We start from the raw sequence: 24,634 nt of genomic DNA, 5'->3' as shown, positions 1-24,634 counted from the left end.
AAAAAAGTATATTTGAGGAATTAAAAGAAGATCAGTGTAGTTAAAGCATAGAGAGCAAAGGAAAAAGAGCCATACGATAAGGTTAGAGAGATAGGCAGGGAATAGATCATGCAAGATCTCATAGAGCACTTGTTCTTTATCGTAGATGTGAAGGAAAACTACTAAAGGATTTTAGAGGAAGTAACATCATCTAATTTGCATTTTAAAAATATGTTTCTGTCTGCAGAAAGGAGGGGGCAAAGGTAAATGTAGACAAACCAGTGAATAATTAGGCATAGAAGGGATGAGGAAAACAAATCAAGAATGACACCTGGCTGGCGTACATGGAAGGATGAGCGTACCATTCACTGTGAAAGGAAGCCTTGGAACAGGAGCAATTTGAGGGAGAGAGACTATGAGTTTCTTTTTGAACACGTTGAGTTTCAGATGACTTCATCATTAACTTAATTTCTTGTAGTTCCTCCGTCTCCTCAACATCTCTTGCCTAGAGGCCACTACAGAGGTCTTTGGGATAGCGACACCTGTCACCTTCCACAATTTCCTGTCATCATAGGAGATGTAGCCTATCAGTGCGCCTGTTCTGTTTGGCAGGGAAAGGTAAAAGGAGGAGATCGTCTGACGAAGATGCTACTGGGGAGCCCAAGGCCAAGAGACCAAAACAGACCACAGATAACAAAGAGGTAATGATGCTTCTGGACTTGGAGTCCTCACCCTGAGGCTAGCCAGGAAGAGCACTGAGATACCAAGCCCTGAAGAGCTTCAAGGTTCTTGGGTTGAGAAGTAGTGGGATTATGAACTTGATCAAATGTTGGCCAGGGACAGACTAACAAAGAGGGCACTCCATTACTGTCTCTATACTGTCCATTACTGTCTCCCTTCTGAGGCTTAACCTCATTGGACAGAGGTAGTGGCTTATGCACAAATAAAGGGCCTAGAAAAAGTTTAAATTGATCACTGTGGCTGGACTGTAGAGACCCACAGGGATAAGTGGCCACAAATGAGTCTAGAAAGATATGTGTAGACCTGAGCTCTTACCTTCAAATGCCTTCTCAGCATCCCTATAAAGATGTCTAATAAGCATCCCAAAAGTAGTATGACTAAAACAGAGTAATTGATTTCTCATTCCTAGCTATCTACTCCCTCCTAAGCTTTCCTCATCTTAGGAACATCACCAAGACCAACTACCTAGGATACCATTTGCTTAGACCAAAGTCCTGGGAGCCATCTGACCTCACAGTAAAACCTGTCAACCCAATTTCTAAAATCAATTCAAATCTGACTGTTTCTTACCATTCCCAGTCACCTTAGTCCACACCACTATCACTGTAGTCAAGATTTCACCAGCGCTCTCCTAAGTGGTCTCCCTTCCTACATTCATACCTGCATAAGAGCCAAAATGACTTGCTAAATTGTTCTTTTAAAAAAAAAACCCATCACTGATTTTTGACTCTTTTAATAACTTCCCATTACTCTTAGAAGAAATCCAGATCTTGACCATGGATTATTATCCCTTACATAAACTAAGTCTTTGCATGATCTGCTGGGGACAAGGCTCTCTAATCTCAGCTCTTCCTTCCGTCCCTCAAATATGTCATACTTGCTTTTTCTAGTCTTTTGGCTTTCATCCCTAGGATTTCTTCTGCTTCAAGATCTTCATGTAGTTGCCTCTTTTTCATCATTCCGATCTCAGTTCAAATGCTGTTTTTTAAGAGCTCGAGCCCCATTGCCCACTCTCTATTCCATTCTCTACCACATTTTCCCATTTCATCTTCACAGCATTTAAAGGTAGATAAAATTATGTATTATTTGCACTCCCAATAGACTATAACTCTTTGAAGACAATATCTTGACCCTGGTACCTGGAATACTAGCCTAACATCAATAAATATTTTTTGATCGACTAAGAGGTTTACACTTCACCCTGAAGATAAGGGGGAGTTGATGAATTTTAGGTGAATGAAGTAGCTAGATTTAAGTTTTAGAAATGTTACAATAGTACAGTGGTTCATAATTTGTACAACTTCATGGATGCATTTCAGAGAGTCTACCTGTACTTGTTCATATGTACATTTTCCTATAGAGTACTCATAGCTTTTTTCAGATTCTTCAAGGGGACTGTACCCCAAAAGCTGGAAAAGCACAGCTCTATGAGAAACAGGGAGAACAGTGCAAAAAGAAAAAGATTAAAAACAGAAAACCAAACTATCCTCTTTTATAGTGTTCATTAAAAAAAAATGAAAGTTAGGAGGCTACTTACAGTCATTCAAGTGAGTCAACATTAGAGCCTAAAATAAGGTAATGACAGGATAAAGAAAAGTAGACCTCCGATTGGGCTTCCCTTGAGGCTCTGCTGGTAAAGAATCTGCCTGCAATGTGGGAGACTTGGGTTTGATCCCTGGGTTGGGAAGATCCCCTGGAGAAGGGAAAGGCTACCCACTGCAGTATTCTGGCCTGGAGAATTCCATGGACTGTATAGAGTCAGACACAACTGAGCAACCTTCACTTCACTAAATCCACACAATTGAATGGTTTTTTTCTCCAACCAATTTAGTCACTACTGTATAGGAAAAGGAACAGTGAAATCCAAACTCCTCCCTAGAAAACTTCATTGTATCTAAATGTTTCTTTCTAATACTTTTCTCCTCAGCCCATTCCAGATGATGGGATTTATTGGCAGGCCAACCTTGACAGATTCCACCAGCACTTCCGTGACCAAGCCATTGTCAGCGCAGTTGCCAACAGGATGGACCAGGTGATATCTAAGTGGGTGGGACAGTGGCTATCAGGAACATTACACTGTTTACCAGATGTGGCCACTGGCATATAGCCAGAGCCCACACAGCAGAATGAATTCTGAATTCCAGTTCACTGTTCAAACCTAGACCAGTAGTGAGATCGTGAGGACCATGCTCCGGATGAGTGAGGTCACCACTCCCTCTGGTGCCCCCTTCACCCAGCCATTGTCTTCCAACGAGGTGAGCTTCATGCTTCTTATACTAGTTTTCTGACAGACTCTTGGATGTTATAATTATTATACGTAGAGCCTGGGATTAGGTTAAGGTCTGGACCTTGAAAGAAAGGGTTTTTGCCTTTTGAGATGGGACAGTGATTAGCCCCAGGTGGTAGGTACTGAAATATTTGGTCTCTTGGGAATTCAACCTTTAAAACCCTACACCACTGTTTTAGTCAAAGTACAAGTAATTCTTTTTTTTTTTCATTTTGAATATATTTTATTGAAGTACAGTTGATTTACAATGTTGCATTAATTTCTGCTATACAGCAAAGTGGTTCAGTTTTATATCTATATCTATATCTATATCTATATATATATATACACACACACACACACATTCTTTGCTTTTTCATGTTCTTTTCCTTATTGGTTTATCACAGGATATTGAATATAGTTCCCTGTGCTATACAGCAAACCTTGTTGTTCATTCATTCTATATGTAATAGTTTGCATCTGCTTATCCCAAACTCCCAATCCAAACCCTCCCCTACCCACCTCCCTCTTGGCAACTACAAGTCCATTCTCTGTAAGTCTGTTTCTTTTTTGTAGATAAGTTCATTTGTGTCATATTTTAGATTCCACATATAAATGATACTGTGTAGTATTTGTCTTTCTCTTTCTGATTTACTCTACTTATTGTGATAACCTCTAGGTTAATCCATGGCTGAGTAGTATTTTGTTGTATATATATATATGGTACAGATTACTCTTAATTGTTCTAAGTATTCACTGCTTAGAATCTGAGCCTTAGTGCTCAGGATATTATTTGGCTGCTTGTATTTGTTTTTTCAGTATATTATATATATTTTAATTTTTTAATGTTTTATTAAGTTTTGAATAAAAAATATTTAATATATCAAATACTTTATATTGTTACTTTTTAACCATACCAATATTTATTCATATTAAATATAGTTGTATTTTTACAGTGTTTAAATTTTTTTAAGTTATTCTGTAACAAAAATTTAAATACAAATGTTTTTCCAATGACAAAAATAATTATATGACCTGTTTTTAGAGATCTATAGTTCTTCTTTAAGATTTCTTTGTTTAGCTGCACCAGGTCTTAGTTGCTACAGGTGGGATCTTTGATCTCTGTTGCAGCATGCAGGATCTTTCACTGCAGCATGCACACTCTTAGTCACAGCATGTGGGATCTAGTTCCCTGACCAGGGATCAAACGTGGGCACCCTGCTTTGGGAGCACAGAGTCTCAGCCACCGGACCACCAGGAAAGTCCCTAGAAATATATAGTTTTTCAAAGTGGTAGTTCCCCAAACTTTCAGAAATGGCAGGCAAGTGCTGTATCTTGTAGATGGCAGTTACATGGGTATATAAAATTATCAACACTCATCAAACTGAATCCTTACGATCTGTGCTTCTTGTATGTAACATACTCTAGTTTAAATACATATGTAGTTTTGCATAATCCCAACCCGAGATCTTTGTCAGTATTTTGATACATATCTTTATTCAGACTTCTTATATATAGTCTCACTTAAATGTAGGTATATGTATATTTTTTAACAAAAATTTTAAAAGGGATTATACTCTGCAAACTGTTCTAAACTTGCTTCTCTCATATGACAGTATATATAAACTTCCTTTTCATGATCTATCTCATTCTTTATAATGGCCATATCACATTCCACTTAATGTGGCCATGCTATACTGTATTTTAATGAACTCCTTACTATTGGACATGTGAATTCTTTCCAGTTTTTACTCTTACCGACAATGCTGCTGTGCTTTGGGACATTTTTATACTTGTGATATCTAAAGTTAAAACATCTTTATTTCAGCAATGTCACCAGTTCTAAGTTCCCAAACTCATTTTCACTGTGTCTTTTTGCTCCATAGATCTTCAGATCCCTACCTGTTGGCTATAACATCTCTAAGCAAGTTCTTGATCAGTATCTCACTCTGCTGGCAGATGATCCAGTAAGTCTTTTTTTTTTTCTTTTTTCTTTTTTCTATTGTGTTTAGGATTAATTTCTGCCACTGATAACTAGTAGCAGTCTTCTGCAGCTTCATTCTCTACCTAGCCAGCTCAGACAATTTCTCTACCATCGCCTGATGGGAGAGCTTCCTCCTACCAACTCAACCAGATTTGCTCTTCTGGAAACAGAATCACTGGACTTTCCATTCAGATAACACAAGTTCTCTCTCTCTTTTTTTAATAGCTAGAGTTTGTTGGAAAGTCTGGCGACAGTGGTGGAGGAATGTATGTCATCAGTATCCTTATGGGTGGTTATTTCCTTAATAGTCAGGCAGCCTGAACTATGAAACAGAAGGGTGACTTTAGGAAAGATTTGATGATATTTAGTATACTAAGTGGGGAAGGGAATGGCAATCCACTCCAGTATTCTTGCATGGAGAATTCCGCAATCAGAAGAGCCTGGTGGGCTACAGTCCATGGGGTTGCAAAGAGTTGGACATGACTAAGCGACTAACACACGCATATAGTATACTAAGTAAGTTAGAAAATTGAACTAAAACACTGATGATAAAGAAGTAAAACAGACTTTTAACCAACTAAATTTTAGTTAAGCAAAACCCTGACTTAAGCACCTTTAGTTAATTAAGGTTTTGAAATACTTAAATAACATAAATGAGACTAATGTGAAAAACAAAACGGTATTTAAATTTTAAATACTTGGGAATAAAACTAAGAGCGCAATATCCAGGCCAAAACATCATGGAGTGACCTTTACCCTCTACATAAAGACCTGCATAAGGCTCTAGGATCTCTAGCCACGGCCACTCTGGAGTCCGTCGTACAAGAGAGGTAAGGCGGTTACCCTGAAAGGGTTGGGGGTCAGGTAGTTCCTTTCCACACCCCATTTGAACAAGTGATTTGATCATTAGGTAACCGACCAGTATAGGCACACCTGGCACATCTTGCCCATTTTCCACTGGACCACTATGGGTCCCATCTATTACTGCTCTTTACCCCAAATACCCTGCTGCTTAATTCCCAGGGATGCCAATTCATCAGCCTTCCTAACACCTTTCCTTACAAATGCAGGAACTGAGGCATTCGAGTCAGCAGTTGGTGACTCTTATGATTAGCAGTATTGTCATTGATCTATGGAGTTAGGAAGAATTCTCTGATTGCTGTTCCTCTCAGGTCCTTGCTCCACACATAGACACTAAACAACCCTCTGTGACTAAGAACTAAAGCTAATTTATGTTGGCCTGCCATTTGCTTCCTTTATTCCTTTCCAGATTTGGATCTCGCTGTGCCAGAATATTCCGTCTAGTTTTACAAAAGAAACACCTGGAGCAGAAGCAGGTAGAAGACTTTGCAATGATTCCAGCAAAGGAGGCAAAGGATATGCTTTATAAGATGCTCTCAGAAAATTTCATATCACTGCAGGTAACAATAATTGCCAACCAGCAGAGGTGATGGATGAGAGAAATTGCTGAAGCAAATATTCTGAACCTCAAACAAACTCTGTATCCATCTTTGAGACAGAAGAAAAAAAAAGATTGACAAAGACATACCAAGCACTTGCAAGATAACTGTGGAGCTTTATCTGGCCTTGTAAAAAAGAGGCAGAGCCAAGAAATCACCCCAGAATCACTGTACCTTTTTTTCTTTAGCTCCTTGTTCCTATGATTTATCCTTTCCTCAAGTCTTAAGTTTATTACCGGTCAGTCTATCAATAGCATCTGTTGGGTCCTCACTGCATGCAGAGCTATGTACTCTACCCTAAAAGGAAGTAAGATAGAATGGATTTTGGAATCAGAATCACAGCTCTGCCTATCACCCAGTTACACTAAGCAATTTACCTACCGTCCTTTTTCCCACCTACAAAATGGTGATAGATGGAGGTAACAGAAATAATATAGTTTGTTGTAAAAATCAAATACAGTCTACTTGGCACATAAGAGTTGCTCAGTAAATGTTAAGCGCCTTCTCTTTCTTCCCCACTCAGGATGTTGACAATCAAAGGGAAAAACAGGACATCCCAGCCCTCCCTATGGCTGATTATGCTATAAACACAGATGCTATGTGACTGGGGAAGAGGGAATATAGGTGAAAGAAAGGACTTAGTAACTCCAGATGGCACAGGTATTTACTTTGCCAGTTCTGAAGGAAAGTATAATGTCTCTTATTTTTCTTTCTGTGAACAAATAGGAAATTCCCAAAACACCAGACCATGCCCCATCCCGGACCTTCTATTTATATACTGTGAACATCCTGTCAGCTGCCCGAATGTTGCTGCACAGGTGCTACAAGGTAACTCCTCCCCATTCCCTCTACAGAGATGTCTCGCCCTCACGCCCCCTTTAGCTGTTGTGCCTGAGCTACTTATACAGAAAGAACTGTGCATTTCTTCTCTCTCCTCAGAGTGTAGCCAACTTAATAGAAAGGAGACAATTTGAAACCAAAGAAAACAAGTGAGTAACATTTTCAACTCAGTAATTACATATTTCAAGGCCAAAAAGCTTACGGGGAAATTTTCTATAGAAATGGAAACCAATAGAGATAATAACCTGTCTGGTTGCACTGAATTATTGGCTTAGGTTGGCATAATCATGCATTTGTATACACTTGTCAGATATCCCCAGTGAAATAGTTCTGCAGATTAAATTTATGGGCAACATATAAACTGGCACCAAACTTTTAAGTACGAGTGAGAAGCAGCAAGAGTTTCAGGAATAAAGTCACATTTCTAATTAAACTTGTAGGAAACATCCTTAGAGAGTGACATTGTCCACTTTGACCAGGAACATGGTAAAGGGGGAGTTATGCCCCAGGTCTATGGGATGAAAGAATCTCCAGGGCTAGGGGACATGCCTCAGAGTTGTGTTGTTCTGACAGGCGTCTACTAGAGAAGTCTCAGCGGGTAGAAGCAATCATTGCATCTATGCAGGCCACAGGCGCAGAGGAGGCGCAGCTCCAGGAAATAGAGGAGATGATCACAGCCCCCGAACGCCAGCAGCTAGAGACCCTGAAGCGCAACGTCAACAAGTAAGCCTCACAGACTTCAAAGCTACATTGAAACTATCTTCCTCCTCACCTCAATCAACAGAATTTAATCCACCTATTTTACTAAGCTCAAATTTCTGAAGATATTCTCAGCTTCTCCCTCACCTCTCTCTCTCTCCTCTCCTCTCTTCCCTCTCTCTCTCCTCTCTCTCTGTCTCTGTCATGTTCACCACGACTCTTGATGTTACTTGAGCAGCGTGTCCCAAATCTGGCCTTTCATCTTGCTCTCCACGCACGCCCTTCTCACCTTTTCCCCAGACCTTTGCAGTCACCTCCCCCTTCAAGCCATTTCTTATAATGCTTTCAAAGTTAGTTTCTTTAAAGGGATTGATAATAGCACTCTTCTACTTTAAATGCTTTATTGACTTCTTGTGTACAGCGTAAAGACCAGCCTCCTTGGCATAACATACAGGTCCTTTCATGGTCTTATACTAGCCTGTCCCTTCTTCCTCATTTCCTTTCACTCCTCACCATAGACCTTCAGAGAGATTGCTTTGAATCTGGGGAAGATTGCCATCTTAATGATACTAAATCTTCCAACCCATGAATATGAAAGGTCTTTCCATTTACTTAGTTCTTCCTTAATCTCTTTCAATGATGTTTTCAGTATTCAAGTCTTATAATTTTTTTGGTTAAATTTATTCCTGTTTATTCTTTTTTGATACTGTTTTAGTGTTTGCTTAAATTTCATTTTTGAATTGTTCATTGCCAGTGTATGGAAATAGAACTGATTTTTGTGTGTTGATTTTATATCCTGCAATTTTGCCAATTGATTTACTAGATGTGGTAAGTTTTTTGTGGATCCTTTGAGATGTTTCTGTCTATAGGATTATGTTATCTGTGAATTAGAAATAGCTTTACTTCTTCCTTTTCAATTTAGATGCCTTTTGTTTTTCTTGCCTAATTTCCAGACTAGAACTTCCAGTGAAATGTTGAATGGAAGTAAAAAGCAGGCATCCTTGTCTTGTTCCTAATCATAGGGGGAAAGTTTTCAGTCGTTCTCCACTAAGTATGATGCTCAGTATGGGTTTTTCATGGATGATTTTTATCAGTATTATCAGAGTAGAAGCGGTTTTCCCTTCTATTCCTAATCACTTTCAGCCTCAGCCACTCTCAGCTTCTATTTTAAAATACATTTAAACACACTGCAGGGCAAATCATATTTTCTAAAACACAGGAACTACTTTTAGTAAAGAAGCCTGACTAGATACATCTTATTTCAAGATGTTCTGTTCCTCCTCCACTCACCTCAGCTTTATTTAGAATTTCTGTTACATTTAGTTTCTGTAGGGCTTCCCTGGTGGCTCAGACGGTAAAGCGTCTGCCTACAATGCAGGAGATCTGGGTTCAATCCCTGGGTCAGGAAGATCCTCTGGAGAAGGAAATGGCAACCCACTCCAGTACTCTTGCCTGGAAAATCCCATGGACGGAGGAGCCTGGTAGGCTACAGTCTATGGGGTCGCAAAGAGCTAGACATGACTGAGCGACTTCACTTACTCAAGTCCTTTTACACCTGTGCCTTTAACATGTGCTTTTTCCTCCTTGCAAATTAGACTATAACTTCTCCTGGGACAGAGGTGTTGTTTTTTGAACCCTCAGCAATTTCCACAGTGCCTAGCACATACAAGATGCTTGGTCAACAGGAGAATGAGCTATTAGTTCTCTTGCTTTCTGCCCAGTACTTTTGAGGGTAACCAGTCCAGCCTCTAATCTTAAATATGCTGATAAATGTTCAGTCTGGACAAATGCTCTCATTTTTTTCACTCAGGTTGGATGCCTGTGAGATCCAGGTGGATGAAACCATCTTCCTGCTGGAGTCATACATCGAAAGCACCATGAAGAGATAGTGACCCAGAAGAAAAGTCTTCCTCCAAAGATCTGAGGGGATTGGAAGAATAAAGGAGTAGGAGAAAATCCAGATTCTGTGCTGACATTCCCTCTCCCTACCACCCAGAGTACACCAGAAAGAGTGTAACCTGTCTTTTTTTCAAGTTTGCTGATTCTGTTTTAGAACCATCATTATATTCTATCCTCATCAAATCTTGGCAGGAGAAAGAACCTTAAATCAACTAGATTAATCATCTATTAGATGTATCAGTTCCCACCAAGAAGTTAGCTAAAGCTGTGTTTGAACATCCCTGACAGAAAAACTTCTTCCTAAGCTTTTTATCCCATTTTCAAAAAGCTGCACCTGTTCTTTACTTTGTTAAACTGTAATATTAAACACACACACAGTGTAGAGAATGTGAAAGACTACCACGGAGAGGGGGATAAAATCTATTTGTAGGGCTAGTAGGTGGGTTGGCCCAAGCAGTCATACTAGAATCTATGGATAAATGTCATATTTGCCAGCTCTGGGCTTCTAACACATCTGAAATTATGTGTGTAAAACTTAGCACAGTGCTTGGCATATGATAAGCACTCAATAAATCACTGCCTTTCTCTTCACCATTATTCCTAAAAACTGGCAATTGTAACTTCCCTCTCTCAGTACTGTGGATAGATGATTAGTTGGTATAATTTGTCCCAGCAGCTTCATTTCATTTAAAACAGTTAGGTCTTATTTCATAATCACTTCAGTTTGCTCCTACCAAGTGTTAGTCCTAATTCGTTAAACATTGGAATCCCAATTAACTGTAGAGACAATATACAAAGATAACTCTTAATATAATACCATCTCTGCCTTCAAGACACTTACCATCATTTTTGAGCATCCCCAGTACCAAGATGCAAAGATGAATAGCCTCGAGCACAAACATAATGAAAGGGGACAAATCAGTACAAGGATGTGTTGGGGGGCTGTAGTATAGAAGTAAAGGGGAGAAGGGTCAGGCAAGAAAGGAGGCAAAGAGAAGTGACTCAATCTCTATTTTGGAAGATGGGGATTTACCAGGTGAAAGAGGGAAAGACCCCAGAGGGAAGCAGAGCCTGTTTCTTAGGGGACCCACAAATAGGATATGACTAGAAAACAGCATAAGTCCTGCCAGAATTGACAGGCAGGAGCAAGGACTGGTGGGTCCTTGCTATGCTGTGGTAAGTAGCTTAGCTTATCCTGAGACCATGGAGAAGCAAGATGAGCAGACTTGTGTTTTGGAAAGATCACTCTGAACTGTAGAGAATGAATTGGTGGGGGCAGGACTATCTCAGTTCAGTCACTCAGTCGTGTCTGACTCTGTGATCCCATGGACTGCTGCACACCAGGCCTCCCTGTCCATCACCAACTCCCAGGGTTTACTCAAACTCATGTCCATTGAGTTGGTGATGCCATCCAACCATCTCATCCTCTGTCGTCCCCTTTTCCTTCTGCCTTCAATCTTTCCCAGCATCAGGGTCTTTTCAAATGAGTCAGTTCTTTGCATCAGGTGGCCAAAGTGTTGGAGTGTCAGCTTCAGCATCTGTCCTTCCAATGAATATTCAGGACTTATTTCTTTTAGGATGGACTACGTACAGATTTGTAATAATATATCAGGCAGAATATGAGGAAGACTTGAACTAGGGCACCGGAGGCTGGAGATTAAGACACAGATTTGAGAACATTCAAGGAGGTAGAATCTGGTGGACTTGGCTGCCATTTGAGTGAAAAGAAAGAAAGAGAAGGTGTCAAGAATGTTTCCTGGGTGTCTGGCTAAGAGATAGATGTAATTAATCCGAGGTGTTACCTGCTAGCACAGGTGTGCAGAGTGTCCTGGAAGGTTGCTTACAGAGTTCCACCCATGCCTGGTGGGAAATGACACGAGTCCAGAAATCGCTCAGTCTAGGGATCATTTTCCTAAACAGAAGATGGGAGGACAAGAGGAGCTGAGGATTTAGAGGCGTTCCGCTTTGTCATTTATTTATTATACTCCTGGATCATCCCCAAGGTTCTTCCCTCAATTTCCCCCTGGGACGTTCCGGAAGCCCGGTTTCCTTCCGAGCCGCCGGAAGGCTCGGAGGGGAAGCGCTGCTGGGCCACCAGAGGGCGCCAGGCGCGCCGCAGCCCGTGATGGCGGCGGCACGGGTGCTGCTACTCCTCTCCGGGCGCCCGGAGTCGGTGAGCTTCGCGCAGAGTGTGTGCGGCCTCCTGGGCGCCGGGTCGGGGCTCGGGCCGTGGCCCACGCACTGCGGCCTGAAGCGGGGACAACTGGTCCTCTCGGACAAGCCTTTCCCAGGCGCGTCGGCCAGGCTTCCGCTCCAGGTGGAGAGAGGGGACGCGATGGGGCGGGTGAAGGACCGAAGGAAGGGACCGGGAGAGGGTGGGAGCTGGAGGCGAGAGGCCTGGGCCGGTCACCTGCCTCGGGCTCCTCCAGTTCCTTGTCTCTTCTGCGATGTTAACCCCAGTGGCTCCCTCCCGCCAGCGACCGCCTTTCTGCCCTTTTGCGGCCCTGGACCAACAGCCCAGGGCTCCGGGGGTTGAGCTGCCCCCGAAAGGTCGAGGTGTGGATCTGGGTGTGGCGGTCATTCTGCAGTCCAGCGACCAGACTGTCTTGTTGACGCGAAGGACAAGCACCCTCAACATTTCGCCCAACCTCTGGGTACCCCCAGGTGAGTGACCTGAGGACAAGGCCCAATGTCCAGGAAAGAAATCTGCCTCTACCCCACAGCTCTTTTCCCAGTCTCAATGACAGAAGTAGGCCCAGAAGTGTGGTAGGTCCCAGAATCACAAGGGGCTACAACTGCATCTGTGTCCACTGGAGGAGGGGGCAAGCGTGAATAGTGAGTGGGGGTCCCTGGACAGGAACACTACCTTTCACCGACTGGTCCCACTGTTGTTGCAGGTGGGCATGTGGAACCTGATGAAGAGGTAACCAATCAACTGAGCCAGACCGCACCCTCTGCTGAAGGAGAGACCCTGTCTGGGACCACATGGGGTGTGGGCTGGAGGAAGGGCAAACACAGGACTTGTAGGAGCCAGGCATTGGCCTCTCTGACCTCCTATCCTCTCACCCCCAGCTGCTGGATGGGGGGCTTCGAGAGCTTTGGGAGGAGAGTGGACTCCAGCTGCCCCAGGGCCAGTTCTCCTGGGTCCCTCTGGGGTTATGGGAGGTGAGACAGGGGCCTGGGAGAGGTTCCTTCCTATCTAACCAAGAGCACTTAATAACTACTAACCCACCAAAGCCCACAGAACAGCCCTACTTGCCTTGACCACAGGGAAACTGATGGAGTGTGGGTGGTTTGGAGTCCCCAATCCCATGACTCTTACCCATGTCCCTCCTACACCATTTCTACTCTCCACTCCCTCAGCTGCATTTCCAAAGTCTCAAAAAGGGACAGGAAGTTCTCTTTTTTTTTTCTTCTTAGTCTGCCTACCCCCCTAAGCTGAGCTGGGGTCTCCCCAAATACCATCACATCGTTCTCTACCTACTTGTCATCTCCCAGGAGTCACAGCAGCAGCTCCAGGTAGGGCTGGCAGTAGACAAAGGAAATGGGGCTGAGGAGGCCCAGAAAGACTGGTTCCAAGGATGACTAAGGTGCGGGGAAAGTCAGAGATAACCACGAAATACAATAGCCTCTCCTTTGTCCCTGCTCCAAGTCTCTCCATTCCACCTGTGGGTAGGCTGTGATCAAGAACAGGTCTTCTGAGAGAGGCCATGACTAAAGCATCAACATGTCTGGCCCCAGGCCCGGATTCAACCAAATGCAGGAGAGGTGAGTGCCTTCATGTGGCTGGGACCAGACATAGCAGCTGCAGTGGCTGCCACAGAGGATGGGACAGAGACCCCCAAACATCTTCCCCAGGACCTACCATCTTCTGTACCGTAAGTAGGAACTTCTCCCTGTCCCTCCAACACATAGACATTGAGAAGTTTACCTTCTGTCTCCTCCTCAGGGGAAGACATGTGTTGTGGGGGAGATTTAGGGACGGAGTTGGTCAACTGATAATGAAGAGAGCACATAGATCAAAGACAGTGCCTATTATACTCCCAAGAATTCCTGTCTAATAGGCTACCTGGGTTTCGGTCCCACACTCTCATTGGGGCAAGTCATTTTACCCTCCTTTCTGTAAAATGAGGTTAACCCCCCCGACCCACCCCTCTCCTGTGGTGGTTCGGAGGATCATATGACCTAATGGATATGGAAGTGGGGCTAAGCCACAAGGCACAGCCCAGACAGGAGCTGTCGTTCTGCAGTACAGTGGAACTAAAAGAGAATGGAGGAGCCCAGCCTCTGGCCTTGCCCACATCCACCCTGCTGCGGACAACCCCGGGCACGGCAGACAGCAGAGAGAGGGTCAGCACTGGCACCAAGTTTGCCCTCACGCTTTGGCTGCAACATCTGGGCAGGTAAGGATGCGGAAGGACATAAGGGCTCCACGGTGTTGGGCTGAAGGGGCAAAGAAAGGAAGAAAGAACAACTGCCCTGGCAAGTCCTCAGTGTAACACCTGGAGCTCACTTGGACCCAGGGCCAGCAAGGGATAGCAGAGCGTGGACCTCCCTCCCCACCTCCCCACACCAGGGATCTGGAAAGCCGAGTGCTTAATCACCTCCCCAGCCCACCTCCGTGACACTCACAGAACATTCACAACCTTTATTATGGGTAAGAACTTTGCTACAACTGTGAAAATAAAAAGTAAAATTACAACATAGATCCTGGGCCCCAGAGGAGCCTGAAAAGGGAGACAGGCGAGAGCACAAGGATGCTCCCACCTCCCAGGAAAGGTGCAGAATGAGCCAGACCTAACCCCAGGGCCACCAGCCTTTAGAAGCTCAGGCCCCAGGCTGGTCAGCGTAAGCAACGTTGTGAACTTAAATATATAAATAGAGACCCAGGCAGTCAGCCAGGCCCTTCTCCCAAACGCCTGGGGATCCGGGCTAAGGCCTTATCTCCTCCTTAGTCATACTGGGCAGTAGGAGGCAAGGAAGGTCATCTTTGGAATATTTTGGTTTTTCTTGTTTACGCACAAAAGATCTGCAACCCAAAATAGAATTCTCCGTCCATGTGTCTGCCTATCTCAGTTACTCCACCTGTCTGTTTGGCCAAAGAAAACGGAATGGACACGAAGAGATGATGGATGCAGGGGAGGAGCAGAGCCGGCTGTGGGGGCTGGGAAGAGAGGGTATCTGGGGGACACGAGAAAAGCCCCTTCCCCACAAGGCCCTAGACAGTCAAGGCTGAGGACTCAGCCCTTTCCCCAACTCACATCCCATCCCATCTGCCTCCCACTGCCTAGATTAACAGACCCAAAGGAATGTGCTGGATGTCAAAGAACATTTCCAAAAGCAGACCCCAAATGTCCTGAAAAAGAGGTTAAATATTAACCCTTTGGGTGCTAGCCTCGTCAGGCAGAGATAAGGCCAAAAAACCGGCGTCCACGAAGGTATTTCTGGCCATTGACCAAAGCTCCCCTGCCTCCGCCCCAAGGGGTCAGAGTGGCCAGGAGTCTAGACTCCACAGCATACTTGTTCAGTGTTGGGAGACTCAGTCCAGGGAAATGATGTCTGACCGACAGCCAGTCAAAGAGGGACCTGAGGGCAGGGGTCCTCCATGGCCCTCCCTTAAGGTGCCTCCAGGGGCCACAATGCTACTGACACGGCCAGGAGGGGGTGCCGGCGTGGCGCTGCGGTGAGAGCTCCCCAACGTGGGGGTGAGCGGGCCCAGGAAGTGGGAAGGGGTCCCTCGGTACTGGAAGAAGTGGCCCAGGGCATCCTGTTCATCTAGTGAGGTGATGACGGAGGGACCATAGTGCTGGGAGGAAGCAAGAGTGTGGTGTAAGATTTTATCCGGACCTTCCTTACCCGCCTCCCAGTCACCCATCTCACAAATACCATATGGGATAAATCAACCCCTCAGAATCCCGAAGAGTTCTCTGAGAAGCAGGAGAGCTCTCCTCTGACTCCTTCCCCCACACCCCAGCCCTCTTCCCTGCCCTGAGACAGCCCCACCAGCTCAGCCCTGTGGGCGTCTGAAATGTGTGGAATGTCCGGCTAGGGCAGCCACGGCGCTCAAGTGCACGTGGGTTGGGGGCAGGGTGGGGGGTGAGCAGACAAGAGCAGAACTACACCAAAAACTAGAGACAAACAGTAACGGGACAGAGGAAGACTCCAGTGAGAATCTGAGGAAGTCCCAGGCGGGGCCTCCGAGGGAAATAAACTGCCCGTACCACCCTGCCCTTCATGAAGAAGCCGACTTAGGTCTCGGGAAAATGAGGGGCCCCATCAGTGCCTAGAGAGGAAGCTTCAGAGATATGAGGTGGAGAAGGGACCACTTACCTGACTCTCAGTCTGAAGAAAAGAAAATAAATCTAAACCTGGTAGGAAAAGAAAAATTAAAATCAACCTCCTATCGAAACACTTCATCACACACACACACACACACACAAACTCAAGGAAGTTCCCTGGATTGTAGCCCTTTGCAAAATAGCCAAAAAGCTCTGAAGGGTTCTGAACTGGTTTCGGGGAGGACGTGGCAGGCCAGGGCCCCATGCTGTGATCCGTGTCATACCTTGGATATCAGCCCCGAGGGGGAAGGCGGGCGGGTACTCATGTAGTGGGAGACTGGACAGGAAATCCCCGCCCAGCGTGCCCATAGCAGGGCTCCGCAGCACCGAAGATGGCTGGTGACCAGATGTCAGGACTCTGTGGGGGAAGAGATGGAATCACAGGTGCCCTCACCCAGTTCAGCATCCCAAGTCCCCTCTCTGCCCCAGGGTCTGCCCATTCCTGATTTTTCCCTCTGTGCCCTGTGCTATAGATTCAGCCTGTTTCTTCATACCCTTTGCTTCCAGGAAGAGCCGGGATGGCAGCTGACGTGACAGGACAGTGCTTCTTCGTCGGGGGCAGGTCCTCCTCATCTGATGAGCTTTCTACTGTCAAGTCAATAACTTCAACCTTCTTCTTACTCTCCGATGGATTGCCCTCTTGGACTGGGCTATACTGGAGGCCTGTGGGTGGTAAGAAGACTGTGTCTCAGAGAAGAAGCCACACAAGACTTAGCTCAACTAGGGGACAAGGGGTCACTCACCATCCAGCCCATACCCTGGCGGGGGGCAAACCTCAGATGCCTCCTTCTTGGGTTTCATTGGGCACCAGGATCCATCTTCCATGAACTGGATCTCATCACAATCCGAGCAGGAATTAAGAATCTCCATGAATAAACTGGGGGAGAGGAAAGATGGGAATTCACATGGCTGGGAGGTGGCTGGAACAGTGGCCACGGAGTTCTGGGACTCACCTTCCTGAACCTGTTTCCTCATCTGTAAATTAGGGCTGTTATCCACCCTCCTGGCCTCTCTGGGTTGTTGGAATCAAAGCAACGTGAATAAAGAAAGTGAAAGTGAAGTTGCTCAGTCGTGTCTTGACTCTTTGTGACCCCATGGACTATACAGTCCATGGAATTCTCCAGGCCAGAATACTGGAGTGGGTAAACTTTCCCTTCTCCAGGGGATCTTCCCAACCCAGGGATTAAACCCAGGTCTCCCACATTGCAGGTGGATTCTTTACCAGCTGAGCCACAAGGGAAGCCCAAAAATACTGGAGTGGGTAGCCTATCCCTTCTCCAGGGGATCTTCCCGACTCAGGAATCAAACCAGGGCCTCCTGCATTACAGGTGGATTCTTTACCAACTGAGCTATGAGGGAAGCCCAAGGTGTATAAAAGAGCTGTGAAAACTTTAAATGCTAAGTTTTAAAATAAACACATGCTAAAAAATCTGTTTCGTGTGGTACTAGGAACAAGACAGAAGCAGCAGAGGTACAGAACACTATGAAAGTGTCAGTCGCTCAGTCATGTCCCACTCTCTGTGACCCCGTGGACTGTAGCCTGCCAGGCTCCTCTGTCCATGGGATTTCCCAGACAAGAATACTGGGGTGGGTAGCCATTCCCTTCTCCAGGGGATCTCCTCGACCAGGGATTGAACCCAGGTGTCCTGCACTACAGGCAGATTCTTTACCACTAAGCCACCAAGAAAGCCCTCTATACAGAACTCTATAAACCACCTCAAAAAAGGCACTGGGAACAAGAACTGTAACAGAGGATCTGGAAGAGAGTTAAGACTCGCTAGATCAGCACATCCAGGCCCTCGGAAGAACCTGACTGCTATGTACAGTAAGAGGTCAGGTAATTGTTCTATGTAACAGTTCGTATCACTTACCCTAACTTTGAGCAAGATACTGCATCTTTCTAGGCTTCAGCTTCCCTCCCCTATAATGACAGTACCCATCTCACAGGGTTATCGGCATCTCACAGGCTTCAGTGAGATAAGGCATGCAAAGTTCTCAGCACAATGTGTAGTGAGTCCTCAATGTGGGAAGATAGATAATATTTCTATAAAATAGACAGGTAAGCAGGTTCAAGGGAGGGGAAGTAAGTTATTGATATGGATTTATATATACGGGGGGGCAGTCCTAGCAGATATCCTCAGTAAAAGGAAGCAGAATGCAGAATGGTCCTACCCATCAATGATAAGAGATTCATAGGGAGCTTTCTTGTCACACACAGGACATGTCCACGTTGGTTTCTTCTCATTCATCTGTAGATAAAGGGCAGCATCGAAGCTCTGCAGGTGGGCGCAGGTGAGGGCGCGACAAGGGACAGTCAAGCGCATCTTCCCCAGCTGAGGAAAGACAAGTTCTCTGGTCAGAGTCCCCATGTCCCAGAAAGCTTTATGCCTACCGCCCTACGAACCCTCATCTGCGTCCAGAAGTTCATGCCACCCCTCCTGCCCCTTCTCCTCTCCCTGGTACCCACCGGGCACATGAGTGACACCCGGAGACTCGTAGTAGCCACCTCACTGTCCGGGTCAGCGGTCAACTTCTCCTTGACTGAAACAAGAGTGGGGCCAGAGCCACAGGGTCAGCAAGGCTGGAGAGAGCCCCGGGAGATGCTGAAGCCAGAAGCAGATGGCCCTGACTGAGAGGCAGCTGGGGAGAGAGGCTTTGGGGGCCTATGAGATAGCATATGGGGGTGGCCTGGGACCTGCATTATGAAGGCTAAGTGGGGGAAGGGGATCTGCCAGTCCCTAAAGATGCTTAATCTTCAGCATCTTTGGCAGAGACGACCTAGAGGGAATTGAAGCATTGCCAAGACGGTTGGAGTAGACGATACTTAAGACTCTTTCTAGGGACTTCCCTGGTGGTCAGTGGTTAATACTTCATTTTTCCACTGCAAGGGGCACAGGTTCAAGCCCTGGTCAGGGAACTAAACATGCATGCCATAAATAAATTAAAATTTTAAGTTTAAAAAAGACTCTTTCTAGTCTGGAGAACCCATATTCTAACAGTTAAGGTCTGTGAGGTACAAAGCAGATGTAGAACTGGGAATGCAAGAGTGTCACTCAAGCCTGGAGTGGCCCCACTTTTCAACCACAAAGACTGGTAAGAGGGGTACCACAAGGGTTTTAGGATTCATGTAAAAGGTAACAAGGTAAGTTGTCACAAGAAGGGTATAAGTTTAACTATAAAGGCCAGAGGGCCAGGAAAAACTGGATCTGGGTCGAGGGAAGAGGGGCAAGATGTTACTCACTCAGTGCCCGGGAGTGGTCTGGGTTCCGGATGCCCTTTGCTCTGAGTTTTTGTAGCAGGGTCCCTGCCGTCAGCTGCCTCACCAGGTACACGGACAAGGAGTAATTCTACTTGGAGGTGGGGGAAACAATTAGCCTCTGCATTGTACACCTCCACTACCACCATCTCCACTTTGTCACACAAGGGCCAGAGACAGCAAGTTAAGGGAGAGAGACCCACAAAGAGATGGATATTTCCCCAGCCCAAGACACTTGATGGTTCCCTCTCATTCCCTGCAGGCTTCTCCAGGCTCCCTGTCTCAACCATGCTCACCCGTCCAAACTCAGACGACCAGTTAACCACGATGGTGTTGGGAACAGTGGCCGAGAGACGAGCCAGGGGTGTGATGTTGATGGGGCGGCTGGGTCTCTTGGGCTCAGCCCCGTTCTTGGTAGGGGGAAGGTAACCCTGGAGGAGGGAGGGGCGGACTGGTCAACACATCTTGTCTTAGGTTACTCACTTTCTGGAGAAAAGGTCAGCTCATTCTCTGACCAAGGAGATGGGGGCCCATTCAGTGACTCAAAAAACTGGGGCACTAGCTAGGGTCGGGAGTGAGGTTCATTCCTGGGGGAAAAGGAGAGCTTATTCACTGACCAAAGATAAAGGAACCTGCTCATTGCCTTCTTAAAAAGGAAGAGTAGGGATACCCAATTTCTTCTAACCCTCAACTCTAGGATCATCACTTCTGAGAATCTTCTCTGAGTTTTTGGGTTGAACTAATATCCCTCCTGATGCTGGGAAAGATTGAAGGCAAAAGGAGAAAAGGGCAGCAGAGGATGAGACGGTTGGATGGCAACACTGACTCAATGGACATGACCTTGGGTGAACTCCGGGAGATGGTGAAGGACACAGAGGACTGCCATGCTGCAGTCCATGGGATCGCAGAGTTGGACACAACTTAGCGACTGAACAACAACAACGTCCCTCCTCTGGGTTCTAAGAGAACATTTGTTCAGCCCTATCCTAGTTCTCGCCAGACTATATCGATTCAGGCAGTAAACTGAGCACCTACTATGTGTCAGGCACTGTGCTAGGCACATCTCTTTCATAACAGATGTGTAGCTAACATTGAAGAACTCAAACAAGGAGAGGGCGACTGTCAGAAGAAGAAGAGCATTTACCGGCAGGGGGCACAGTTTCCCATTGACCTTGACAAAGAGGTTGGGGGGGAAGTAATCTTCCTGGGGGCAGCTGGTCTCACAGAGACAGAACCTGGTAACAGATAAGAGAAGATGAAAGTATGGGAGGCAGTTTCTGGAACAAAATCTGACAAAGAGAGGTAGGCAATCTCAGAAAATCAATCAAGGGTATCTGTAGCCTTTAGCTTCCAAACAAGAACTCCAGGCGGGTGTGACGGAGCAGGGGTATCTCCTAATAAAGAGCGCGCATACCCTCACTTCGTTCCCACCCTCAGTGGGAGACCTGCTGGGAGACAGCATCAACTCACCTTAACTGCACCTGTATGGTATAATCGCATTTGGCTCCTGGCAGAACCTCTCTGAAACAGGGAGGGAGAAGGAGAGATGTCAGTGTGTGGCCCCTGGCGGGTAGCACAGGGGTGAACAGAGAAACAGAGAGTTAGATGTCCAGGGGATAGAGACGAGACATACAAGAGAATGAGGGACAGAGCAGGTGCAGGAGGATGGTGAGAAGGGGGCAAAAAAGAAAAGAAGAAAGTCAGAGAGCAGAGTCTCAGGGTAACCACCCAAGGATGAGGCAGGGGGACTCAAAGAGACATACCTGGAAGTAAGAATCTGCTGCACTTGCTGGGGGGTGAGGGCAAAGGTGAAGTGCGCTTCCTCGAACCGCTGGCTAGAAGTGGATGCTGAGGACACAAAGGGGCAGTTATTCCCAAGCCCATGCCCACATGGCCACAGAAGTGGCCCCTATTCCAGTGTGCTGAGCGCACAGGACAAAAGCCTAAGAAAGGCTTGAGGAAGAGGCAGGGAGGCCAGGAAGACCCAGGGACCATAAAGATCCATACCTAGGGTGGTAGGCCGGATGAGCTCCCCGTAGATTTCATAGAAGGGCAATGGTTTCATGGTAACGTCAGGGTGCACAGGCTGGGGTAGAGGAGGGTGCATGTCCACTTCACGCTTGGGGCCCAGTAGGGTGCCAGGGGCCAAGAGGGCCGGGGGGATGGGAGCCAGAGGACCAGGAGAGCCTACAGGAGGGGTTCCAGGGGGCAAGGAGAGCAGAGAAAGATCAGAGGGCCCCAGGGTCTTGCGGGGAAAGCGTCGGCGGTAAAGCTCTTTGATCTTCATCTGGACGCTGGGGGCACAGCTAGACTTGAGGAGGTGTAGGGCCTTGGCCAGGAGCTCGTGCTTCCGTCCACTCTTGTTCCGGCCAGCAAAGCCGAGGAGCACCTGGAGCTCAGACACCCGGAAACTCATCACCATGTGCTGTGGAGATCAGAGAAGCTTGAGGATCCTATCTTGCACAGACCTGTCCTGCCAAAGACACTGGGGCTGAGCTTTTAGGTGGGCAATGCGCTTTCCCTCCAGCACTGATCTGAAAGATGCTTTGCAGCCAGTGGATTACTGCCAAACTGCCTACCTAGCCAAAAGGACATCTAAGTCCCATTCTAGCAACCCTGAGGTCACCTCTCCACTATCCCCCAGGCTTGAGCAATCCTGTCTCCCCATCCCGTCAGTTGACCAGGTGGGGGCAGGGTGCATGCCACCCTACAGCACAACTCTGAGTCCACTACAGCCTACCACCACCCTGCCTTGAGCCTGGACCCTCCTTTAAGCCGCTTATCTCCTCTCTTGCTCTTTCTCAGACTCTCAGACCCATCCTAGCCTCCTGAAAGGGAACAGGAGACAGGGAGGAGGGGGAGAAGAGGATTCAGGCCACACAGCCCCACAGGGAAGAAAGGGGCCAGGTGGCTGGAGGATTGTGCCTCAAAATCAACTCCTCTCCACACCTTAATCTACCTCAGCTATTTTCCCCAAGCTTTTGTGGCCAGGTCAGGGTTCAATGCTCATAACTTCCCAAACCTTTTCTTGGTGTTATTTACATAACCACTCACCCCTCAGTCCTATTTTTTCTGGGAGAGAAACAGGACCAAAACTTGGGGTGAGGGGTTAACAGTGAATTGTGGAGTCCAGGTATCCTTCCTGTTTACCTGTTTACTCCATCTGCCAGGAACTAATAACCTGCTTCTCTCCTACCCAGAGAAAGTAAGTGATTCTTCCCTTCCTCCACAGGGGTGGAAGAAACAAGGGGAAAGCTCTAAAGAGAGCCCCTGGAAGAATGGAGAGAAGGTGATCAGCCCCTGAGCCAGACTGCAGAACTGCACACTCTCCTAGGAAGCTGGAACCAGTGACTAGACCTCAGACCTTCCCATGACTCTGCTTCCATTTCAAAAGGCAGAATAAAGCCAGGAGGCAAGGGGGTGAACCCCATGGTTTTTAAAGATTCTGCAAGATGGTTATTTATCCTCAAGATTCTGGTAGTGGTAAGCTCTCCGCTTAGAGGACTCACTTCTGTGAATCTCCAGGAGACCCTGCCACAGGCCGATCTTACTAATCATCTGCAATTCTTATGGAGGCATTATGGCTTTGGGCCCCTTTTGAGGAATATGATTAAAAACTTGCTCCTCTACCTTTATCCTCATCCTTATCTCCTCGGTCCTGTCTTTATTTTTCCATTAGCTTTGTCAAGAAATTCTTCTTTTCAATCCCATAGTCTCACACTTTCTCTCTGCCCAGAGATACCGATTCACTAAGGCAGGACCTTCCTCTCAGCCTCCAGGATGCTTCTGCCCCACCCCTTCGATCTATCCCCGTACAGCCCCGCCCCCTAGATCTCAGCCACCTACTGGTACTTCCCAAGGCTCAGATCCCAACAGCAGCCCCAAAGTCTCTATCCTCTCAGCGCCTTTCCCCCAGGAGCCTCCCGGTAATCGGCCCCCCAGCCCCATTCCCATCATCTGCCCCCTACTGTCACCTCTCTAGGCCTCGATCGACTCGTCCGCTTTGCCTCTACAGCAGCTTTTCCTCCCCGCCCTACCCCTACATCTGCCCCTACTACCAAATTCGACTTCTACCCCGCGTCCCCGCCCCCTGAGCCTCGGCCCCCAACAGCTGCAATTCCCCTCGGCCCCACCCCTACATCTGCCCCGCGGCCCCGCCCCCGGAGCCCCGCGCAGCCCCTTTCTCGCCCACAGCCACTTCTCACCACCCCCAGCAGCCTGTCCCCACCACGTCTCCGGCCGCCACCCAAGCCCTCAGCACCCAGTCTCGGTCGCTTCCCAGACTCGGCGTACAGCCGGGCTCAGTCCAGATGGGGATGGGGGAGGGGGCCGGTACCTTTAATTCGCCCAGCTCCGCCATCTTGAGACATCGCAGGCGCCCGAGCCCGAGCCGAAGCTCAGGCCCAGGGACCGGCGCACAACTCTCCACCCCGGCGCCGGCCGCAAATGCCGCCTGCTCCGCCCCGTCCGGCCCCCTACACCTCCCCTTCCCAGCCCCGCCCGCCGTGTTTCGGACGAACCCCAGCCTCAGCCCCTCCCTCCACAGCCGGACCCAGCCGCTGCACGTCTTTGGCCGCGGTGCCAGACCCGTAGACCCGGAGGGAGTGTGCCGCCCGAAGGATCGCGGGGTCCCCGGTGGCATGCGAGAGGAGGTGAACCCGAAGTACCTGGGGGAGGGGGGCCTTGCCACGCCGGAGTCGGGAAGGGATGAGCTTTGAGAAAGCCAAAGATACTTGGGATATGGAGGGAAAAGTCTCGAGAAGGGCTTAATCTCAGACAAATGGGGGAGGGGGGAGCAAAGTTGGAGCAAACCCCCTCATCTCCCTATCTACAAGTTTAACCAGCCAAATTCAAGAGTTCCACCAACTCGGGAAATGGGTGAGACCTGATCCATTTTAGGGACGCATGAGAGTCGTGAATTGTTTATTTCAAGACGGCTATTCTCAATTCTTCACCCCCTCCCCCCCACCGGTTACATTGTATCTCATGGTCCCGCGGTAGGGCTCAAATTCGCCAGCAAAAAGTTTCGTGCGGAGAGTGGGACTTACCGGCACAGTTGCAAGGAGCGGGGAGGGGGCTCGGGACGCTCAGAGGGGGAGCTGAGGAGATGGGGGGGGAAGGGGCCCGGCGCTGCTCCCAAGGTCTGCACGGCTGGAGGTCGGTCCGGCAGCT

At 47.4% G+C, this 24,634-nt stretch overlaps 3 protein-coding genes across 9 annotated transcripts in view; 2 read left to right on the top strand and 1 right to left on the bottom strand.

Moving 5' to 3' along the window:
* The window catches only part of POLR3C (RNA polymerase III subunit C), a 13,199-nt gene extending 3,270 nt beyond the window's left edge, over positions 1-9,929 (top strand). Inside the window, 11 exon segments of the mRNA NM_001038511.1 lie at positions 592-680; positions 2,648-2,752; positions 2,883-2,975; positions 4,873-4,953; positions 5,196-5,247; positions 5,740-5,800; positions 6,241-6,391; positions 7,157-7,258; positions 7,370-7,419; positions 7,844-7,993; positions 9,780-9,929. Of these exon segments, the coding sequence (NP_001033600.1) occupies positions 592-680; positions 2,648-2,752; positions 2,883-2,975; positions 4,873-4,953; positions 5,196-5,247; positions 5,740-5,800; positions 6,241-6,391; positions 7,157-7,258; positions 7,370-7,419; positions 7,844-7,993; positions 9,780-9,858 (1,013 nt within the window). The 3' untranslated portion in view covers positions 9,859-9,929.
* Positions 1-24,634, bottom strand: part of PIAS3 (protein inhibitor of activated STAT 3) — a 27,555-nt gene extending 2,921 nt beyond the window's left edge. The window contains exons 1-15 of one of the 6 annotated variants that reach the window (XR_009493799.1): positions 23,799-23,881; positions 21,470-21,887; positions 21,226-21,310; positions 20,933-20,983; positions 20,607-20,697; positions 19,759-19,893; positions 19,448-19,553; positions 18,674-18,747; positions 18,379-18,539; positions 16,950-17,083; positions 16,701-16,869; positions 16,431-16,564; positions 16,199-16,236; positions 11,671-11,780; positions 8,354-11,576 (exon numbers count right to left, since the gene is read on the bottom strand). Coding sequence is in view for 4 of the 6 variants with exons in the window: in NM_001102185.1 (NP_001095655.1) it covers positions 15,408-15,674; positions 16,199-16,236; positions 16,431-16,564; positions 16,701-16,869; positions 16,950-17,083; positions 18,379-18,539; positions 18,674-18,747; positions 19,448-19,553; positions 19,759-19,893; positions 20,607-20,697; positions 20,933-20,983; positions 21,226-21,310; positions 21,470-21,887; positions 23,799-23,822 (1,887 nt within the window). In the remaining 2 variants the exon portion in view is untranslated. Of the gene's footprint in view, positions 1-8,353; positions 11,781-14,501; positions 15,675-16,198; positions 16,237-16,430; positions 16,565-16,700; positions 16,870-16,949; positions 17,084-18,378; positions 18,540-18,673; positions 18,748-19,447; positions 19,554-19,758; positions 19,894-20,606; positions 20,698-20,932; positions 20,984-21,225; positions 21,311-21,469; positions 21,888-23,436; positions 23,893-24,510 lie in introns of those variants that run through there. The other 5 variants (XR_009493798.1, XM_010803096.4, XM_005203991.5 and 2 more) reach the window with 5 other exon arrangements.
* NUDT17 (nudix hydrolase 17) lies at positions 11,975-17,266 on the top strand. 2 transcript variants are annotated; one of them, NM_001083383.2, is made up of 8 exons: positions 11,975-12,185; positions 12,346-12,532; positions 12,766-12,791; positions 12,941-13,033; positions 13,289-13,387; positions 13,610-13,746; positions 14,119-14,271; positions 16,714-17,266. In NM_001083383.2, exons 1-8 carry the CDS (start codon positions 11,994-11,996, stop codon positions 16,733-16,735), a joined length of 909 nt encoding a protein of 302 aa, NP_001076852.1. In that variant the 5' UTR covers positions 11,975-11,993; the 3' UTR covers positions 16,736-17,266. The 2 variants fall into 2 exon arrangements, with proteins under 2 accessions (NP_001076852.1, XP_059738890.1); XM_059882907.1 differs by lacking the exon at positions 13,289-13,387.

The sequence above is a fragment of the Bos taurus genome, chromosome 3 (assembly GCF_002263795.3).
Source record: "Bos taurus isolate L1 Dominette 01449 registration number 42190680 breed Hereford chromosome 3, ARS-UCD2.0, whole genome shotgun sequence".
NCBI classification, from domain to species: domain Eukaryota; kingdom Metazoa; phylum Chordata; class Mammalia; order Artiodactyla; family Bovidae; genus Bos; species Bos taurus.
Note: the sequence above shows the minus strand (reverse complement) of the source record. Positions and strands in the feature narration are given on the sequence as shown.

Excerpts from the sequence above, each read along its gene's own strand:
- NUDT17 (NM_001083383.2), top strand. The coding sequence starts at position 11,994 with ATGGCGGCGGCACGGGTGCTGCTACTCCTCTCCGGGCGCCCGGAGTCG. Across the intron at positions 12,186-12,345 it reads CGGCCAGGCTTCCGCTCCAG|CGACCGCCTTTCTGCCCTTT; the intron begins GTGGAGAGAGGG and ends CCCTCCCGCCAG. Across the intron at positions 12,792-12,940 it reads ATGTGGAACCTGATGAAGAG|CTGCTGGATGGGGGGCTTCG; the intron begins GTAACCAATCAA and ends TCTCACCCCCAG.